The sequence below is a fragment of the Brachionichthys hirsutus genome, chromosome 10, assembly GCF_040956055.1.
Source record: "Brachionichthys hirsutus isolate HB-005 chromosome 10, CSIRO-AGI_Bhir_v1, whole genome shotgun sequence".
NCBI lineage: Eukaryota > Metazoa > Chordata > Actinopteri > Lophiiformes > Brachionichthyidae > Brachionichthys > Brachionichthys hirsutus.
This window is the reverse complement of record NC_090906.1, coordinates 5,650,846-5,658,542: the sequence shown is the minus strand read 5'-3', so window position 1 is coordinate 5,658,542 and position 7,697 is coordinate 5,650,846. Positions and strand designations below refer to the sequence as shown.

The 7,697-nt window shown below is 44.5% G+C and overlaps 1 protein-coding gene across 1 annotated transcript in view; it reads left to right on the top strand.

The window, feature by feature from the left end:
* The first annotated feature begins 6,267 nt into the window (after positions 1–6,267).
* The window catches only part of ubl3a (ubiquitin-like 3a), a 19,470-nt gene continuing 18,040 nt past the window's right edge, over positions 6,268–7,697 (top strand). Inside the window, exon 1 of the mRNA XM_068744532.1 lies at positions 6,268–6,462. Within this exon, the coding sequence (XP_068600633.1) occupies positions 6,436–6,462 (27 nt within the window). The 5' untranslated portion in view covers positions 6,268–6,435. The remainder of the gene's footprint in view (positions 6,463–7,697) is intronic.

Here is a 7,697-nt window from a genome sequence, read left to right as displayed (position 1 = left end):
CCTCTGCAGCTGTGTTTCTGCATTGTTTCTCACAACGCAATAAAATATGCTCAAATCCTTTCGCCGCTTACTTCCTCAAAGAGTCAGAAACAGAAATCAGCCATGACACATCTGCACTAGAGCGATGATGGTGGTTAGAACTGTGTGGTCAGAGAATAAGGCGAAGCACGGGCACACAAATGAAGATTTGTTTTTAAGTGGGCGAGAAGTCTGAAGTCTGCTGCTACAGATTCAGCTCTCATCGTCACGATTACTCAAACTCTCGGTGTACAGATTCTTGCTTGCACACTTTTTTTATTTTGCATTTTGAAGTGGACACATTGCTGCAAACACTTGAGTGGGCGGCTAACACAAATGTTCTTGTGAAATATTGCTATCCTGTTTTGGTGGTTTTGTAAACTCATGCGTCACTTTAGGGCTTTTGTTTTTTTTTGTCCACCTGTTTGCGTGAGGCGGTGCTGGCAGAAGTTGTCAGGGCAGAAAATGTTCTCTATTCTACAACGGAGCACCGACGTCATATTGAACAGCGATAGAGGCCCGGCCACAGGCGATGACTCAGATCAGGACGAACCGCTGCTACAGCAGTAGATGAGAGAACAGTAGCAGGTGTGCTGAGTCATGATGATCTGACCTGACACGGGGACAAGACGTCCAGGTTTTTGCAGGAGAACAATGCCACAGTGCTGGAATGGAACCTGCGACTGAACAATGGATGACATCATCTGGAGGTTGTGTTATTCCATGAGGAGGAACTTTACTACCATGTTGTATATTAAGTAGTTAAAGAGTAATGGTTAGCGTCAGTGCTTCTATATGTATGTATCTAATGGCCCTTTTACTGCCACCAAGCTCTGACCAAGACCATGGTCTCTGCTTGAGTACTCAGACACAAGTATCCGAGTACAAGGTTTGTCAAGGGGACGGGGCAGAAAAAGTAAAAAAAAAAAAGGGATTTACGACAAGGAGAAATGCAAAGCCTGGAGATTTGCAGACAGAAAGTAATCACGCTCTGCGTTCTTTAGAAGCTGGCGTGAAAGTTTTCGTGGTAAAATATTTCACAAAAACTCTGTACAGTCGACGTGTTGACGCAGAGTTAACGAGCCTCGCTTCCAGAGTTAGTGCAGGTTCGTACTTTATGGCTGAAGGAGCCAACAAAACGATAAAATTTAATGATTTTGATTTCAGTAATGCGTCAGAATAAAAGTGACAGTAAGGCTCAGCCGTAGTAACGTCATTATCTAGTAATAATGCATTACAGCTGATAAGAAACACTGTCTAAAATAATTAGACTCATTTGTTGATGAATAATCAATAATCAATCTGTTGTTTTTTCCCGAATTAGTTATGTTTGTATTTAGTGATTGAATAATGTGGAAGGCGTTGCTGACTTTACTGTGTCATTCAGAGAAGAAACAAAAGAAGAGGAGAGGAAGGGATGCAGGCGGGGAATTTTAATTCTGCTCGTGTTGGCGTCTTAAAGACGCACATCTTTAAGGCCAATAACAAAATTGTGCAGCATTCCATTGACCTTTGGGGGCATGAGGATGATGGGGGCGCAGTATGGTGACCTGTGTCGCTCGGTGGAGGTGGCCTCGTCGACTTACGTTAGGGTGAAGAGCGTCATTTTTCTAACCTTCCCATGATGCTCGGCTGTTTACGGTTATTTTTACACCACATTCCTGTAAATAATAGCACACTCTTAAAGTGCTGTATAATTCATCCCACATTGTTACTGCACAACAACACTGTTCACACGACTGTGCATTTCCATCCCAGGCCCCGGAGCGCGACCCCTCCTCCTGCTGATGCTGACGAGTCAGGCTTGCTTTTGTTTAGACCTCTGTGCTTTGTGTTTTTCCAGCTCACACTGAAGCCATCATTCACTCACTCCACACAGTCACACACAGCGGCGGTAAATTACACCCGTAGCCACTGCTGCTTTAGGAGCAGACGGACAGAATCGTGTCTCATTCAGGAAAAAAGAAAAAGCAGAGGATGACTGGAGATGGAGCGGGATTAGAACCACAACCTTCTGGCTCCACCTGCTCCAATTGAATTAACGCCTAGAAAAACAACACAGACTTGAGGAACGAGCAAAGCAAAAATAACCATGTAATCCTCGGATTTGCTGAGCAGATTTACTGAGTGAATGAAGGTCTGACTGGAGCTCAGGACACGCCGGCCACCGCGAGCATCGACGTGCGACCGAATGGGAAACCATCGAAGGGGCAAACAGACACGATTGCTATCTCACAATCCTCTTATTTCTTTGTTTTGAGCTCTGCGCGGGAAACCGCAGCTCATCTAATCACAGCTATTTTGTGTGCCATAATAACTGGGACATACATAATAACATAATAACCTGACACTGGTGGCTGTAATGGCTGTTGTGCGCTCCTGATCATCCAACTCCACCTGTACTTTATACCCGCTCGCGAGGCAGGGAGGGATGCAGAGAGGAAAGGAAGAGGGGGGGGGGGGGTGAAGGAGGAAGTAGAGCTTGACTCAGGTATGCTTTGCCAATAAAGTCTAACTATAACTACTGGAGCGGAAAGGGTTGAGAAATAACAGCGTGTAGCTCATCATGAGCGCATTCATGTCTGTCGATATCACAATGACTTTACTTTATTTTTTTGGATGTTTGACTTCCTGATGTGAGATAATCATTCTGTTTTCTAGTAAAAGAAAGACTGCCTGGACTTTTTAATGTGTAAAAGACAAATCCAGTAGTCTACTGCGAGCTAAAACAGAGCTGGATGTGTTATAAACAGTTTGTGTCTTTATAGGGGAAACGCTGATTTGAACGACAAGCTAAATGTAAGACTTTCAAAATGTGAAACAAGCTTCAAATGTTTGCAGCTAGTAGGTCTAGGTTTAGACTTTAGAGCGTATGTGGAGGATAAAGTGGGCTTTTATAAAAGATTATGATGCACAGGTAAAACAAACAAACAGACAGTGCAAAGATACCAAACACGCCCACTGTGCATGTATAATATTCACCTTCTGTGGCTGACAGATGGCCACAATGTGAGATGATGACAAATTTGCTTTCACAGCAGAGGGGAGGAAGCATCAACGGCATGACAACTGAGTGATCACTGCCTCGCTGCTCATATGCATCACCCAGCAGAACAACAACTTCGTTTAATGCTCACAGCACAAAGACTCCCGAGACCGTCACTGGAAATTAAAGCCACAACTCCTATCAGATTTCCCTCCTAAGAAACGGTGTCTGCATGAATTCCTGTGTATATTTAACACCGAGTATATTAGACAGGTGGGAGAATAAGAGGGACGCCCACCTCCTCCTCTTAGCTCGGGCTAAGGCCGTCTCCTGGTCAGTCTGAGATAAATCCAACTCAGCTAAGGCTATGGCTTTCTGAGAGGGGCCTGATCCTGAGTAATAAACGCGGATCTCTGGACAGAACTTGTCAATCGCAGAAGAAATTGGGTTTATTAAATTATTTGAGAGAGCATTTAGGACGCGGGTGAATGTATCAACTTGGTTTAGTTGTGTTAAATGTAAAGCTCCGCCTCCTGGACACTGTTCCATAAAAATATAATACTATTCACCAACGCATGAAGACAGATTAGCATAGGAACGGTTTGGCACATATTGGTTTTAGCACACAGCCAAAATATTATATAAAAACATGTGAACTTAATGTGAAATTAAGGCTATATGGGTGGACCTTGGGGCAAAGAGTAAACGCCGTCACGTCCTGGGTGCCATGATACAAAAAAAAAAAATGACGAGCTCAACGCCTCTGTCACTTATTTCCTTCAACTGGGGACAGATGGGGGCAAAGGACACTGGAGAAAGCAGGAAGGGGGTATAAAAAAAAGGGCCAGTGTGGTTATGGTGGGGTAATAGTTACCAACACGAGAGCCGAACTAAGTTGTGTCCTCAGTGTGTGATGTGTCACGCTGGTGTTCCGTTGCATCAGCGGCCTCCTGGCAACAACTTTTGCACCAGTCAGAGCTCAAAGTCTACTCCACGGTCTGAGAATAGCCGACGCCACATGATGTATGTCAATAATCTACGGGGGGGGGGAAACCGGCGAGCGGAAGAATCGGGACGCTCCAGTTCTGCTGTGCTGTATGTCAGTGTCTGTATGGAGCAGTGGTAACAACAAGCAGCCCTTTGCAGGCAAAACGCAGCAACCGTTTTGTGTGTGTGTGTGTGTGTCTCCACAATCCGTGAACGGGAAGGAGAGAGGAGCTTCACAGAGGATCGCAGGCCTTAAAGCGAGGAACTCGGGAGCTGTGAAGGTGACCTTGTGAGTCACATTACACAGCTACGTACTCAAGTACAGAAGAAAACACAAAGAAGGTCTGGAACAACGCCCTGGGTGCTGTCTCCTACCGCTCCAAAAGAATTTAGCAAAATATGACAAACAAACAAAGCAAAGGCAGCAAAAAAATACCCCCTCTTTGGCAGATCAATAAACACATGTTTTCACACCTCACTGTGTGTTGTGTCATATTTATTCATGTGTGTGTGTGTGTGTGTGTGTGCTTGTGTGTGTGTCGGACTCATTACGCCCCTCTCCTTTATAGTGGGGAGATTTGGTAGTTAATCCCACAGAGCCCAGAGAAAAAGGCTCTCTTTGATGCCACAACGGTTTTCACTCCGTCCACCAGAAAGCACAGAGATGCTGGCATCATCTCAACACACCAGTCGCACACGCACACACGCACACGCACACGCACACGCACACGCACACGCACACGCACCCGTGCTTCAACTCTTTACCCTTCATCACAGTATATTAATGGGTACTGATTGACTTATTTATTGATTCAGTCATGAAAGGATGAAGAACCTTGTGGCCTTGTCTCACGTCTCAAGTAATTGATTCACTTCAAATGGGCCGACCATCACCAGGACTTTAATTATGCAAACTCTTTTAATCATGCTTAATATAATGCTTTTATATGACTTTTGACCTTCCCAAACGTGAGAAAACAGTAAAAGAGCAAAAAATAAAATAAAAATAAAAATGAAAATAGCAGTAGTCTTCTTCTTTTGTTTATGTGTGAGTAAAGTCTTGCTGAGTCCTCGTCTGCAGCAGTTTACCGACTCGATCTTGTGTTTGGATGAATTTGAGAATATAAATAGTTTGGTTGTTAATTGCCCGACTAAGTTACCCCCCCCCCCCACTATAGTACTCAAAGGGCTCTCTTCTCCGTTCTACCCCCTGAGGCGTTCATTGCCGCCATGTTCGGAGAGGAACCGCATCAAACGGCACTTTAAACGCCATTCAAACCGGATGCACGGTAATTATATTTTCAAAATAAAATGTGCGGGCAATAAAACCACTTAGCGATGCATATTTTTGGATAAACTCTTTGTCATGCTTAAGAAACAGTAATGTAAAAGGGAAAATAACAGGCAAGATTTTGCAAATTCAACTTAATTTCGGTTAGAAATTCTATTATTTTTTGCATCAGATGTTTCGATGCCAGCCCGAGTCACAGCGGCCCATAGCCGTAAGCGTACTAATATAATATATTACATATAATATGACTAATTAAATTTCCACTGCGATATTTGGACATTTTTTTTTGCTAAAAAAAGGTCTTGATTTATTGTCCATTATGGTGGGACTCAGACGCTGTTCAAGCCTGGGTATTATTATTATATTATTATAATGACTTTTCTATTTGCAAGATGTACCTAAAATAAATCTCCTCTTCCCTCATCAGAAATCTACGGCTAAATAAAATTGCACATTTCAATGACAGATGTTTGATATCTTGTAGACAACCAGAAAAAAGAAAAAGCATGTAAAATCACAAGCCCCCCCCCCCCCCCCCCCTCCCAAAAAAAACCCCGTGCCTTTACTTTGAAAGTTCGACAGGAAGTCCCGTGCTTTTTTCTTTTATCCCGTTTGTAGCTTTATGCTGGTTGTTCTGAGACGGGATGACAGCTGAACTGCGCGTAAAGGTGCGGGGCGGCGATCCGGAGCGTTGATCTACAGACCCTCGTTTCAAAAGACACATTCAAATCGCATTTGTAGCCGCCCGCGGACGTGTTTGAGCTCACCAGAGGACGTGTTTGAGCTCACCAGCGGACGTCGGTTGCTCCCCCCCCCCCCCCCCCCCCCCCACCGACAGAGGAAACGGTCTGTGTCCGGATGCATTTCGGTTTTTCGCATGGCGTAGGCGCCTTTTCCGTCGTTGGTGTCAGCGGACCGCGGGAGGCCATCGGGTCCGACGGGGCGATAAACGCCATGACTGCGTGTTAGCGAGGAAGAAGTAACGCGACGACTTCGGTTCGGTGCGACCGGGGAGACTCGGAGAGACTCGGAGAGACCGGAACTACCGGTAATTGTCTCCGAACAGCGACGACAGCGAGCAAAAAGAGCTGATAAGAGGACAGATCGGTGTCCTTGTCCTGTGTGAGAGACAGACAGAGAGACAACCTTCACCATGACGGCCAGCACCCCAGCGGACATGGTGAGAGACGGGGGGGGGGATTATACTGGTGCACTGGGAAAGAACCAGTGGACTCCAAATCACGTGTTCCTGAATGGTGCTTGTCTCTTTAGCCTCTTAATAAATACCCTGAAGTTTTTATTTTTATTTTTATTTTTTGCAGCATTGGTTTCTCTTTTCTCTGTGGGGGAAATGTTTTTTTTTTTTTTTTTTTAAATGCCCATTTGATTTGAAAAGCTCTCACTGAAAGAAGAGCCTTAGTGTTTAAATAGTTACTCACAGGATGAATTAAATACACGGTCATTTACAGTTTAGTTGTTATTGTTGTTGTTGTTGTTCAAGGAAACGTGCCAATTGTGTGATTCAAACTTAAAGTTGCTGTAAATTATGCAGCGCGCCTCTCCTCAAGACCGTTAGCCGTTTGCAATCTGCTGATGAACACATCGATGAAGTGTTTGTCATCTTCTCTAGACCAAGGTGTCAAGGAAAATCACTCACAAATATGACGTGTTGTGTTGTTGGTGATGCAGATGATGTGTGTGTGTGCGTGTGCGTGTGCGTGTGCGTGTGTGTAGGCCTTCTGTTCAGCAGACCCAGATACAGGTCGCTTCAAATTCTGGTTGTGAAATATCAAGATGACCAATCTGATCTGAGCAAAGACGTGTGAATGAACGTACGTGTGAATGAACGTACGTGTGAATGAACGTACGTGTGAATGAAATGCTGTCACTTCTGTCATAGAAGGATAATGAGCTCCTCTGTTGTTATAGAGTGTGCAGTAAGCAGTAATTACTTTGCTGTTACAACCTCGTTATGTTAGCCTACTGATATAATAGAGAAGGATGAATTACCAGCGTGACTTTCGGAGCACAAGGTCTAAGAAGGTCTAATTCCATCGGAATATTAACCCTAATGAGTTTTACTTTTATATTCCCGTGGTACTTTAAGATGATCCTTCAGCCACAGATCTCCAACCCTCGAGTCGCTGGCGTTGGGGTGTCTCCAAGAGACACTCTGAATTTCTGCCGGCTGCTTTCGACGCTCAGCCCTGCGCTCTATGAATTTCCCTGTGGGGGGGGGGGGATCGCATTATTATTGCATCATTTATTGCCAGTGTCTGGTATAAAGTTCATTTCTCTGACAGTAATAATGTTTTTTTCCCCAAGTGCCAACTCCCAATGATTGTTTTAAAAGAGTTTGCCGTTGTGTCCTGAAGCATCTTACTAAGTGTTGTGCTGCAGGCGTATTCCTGAATG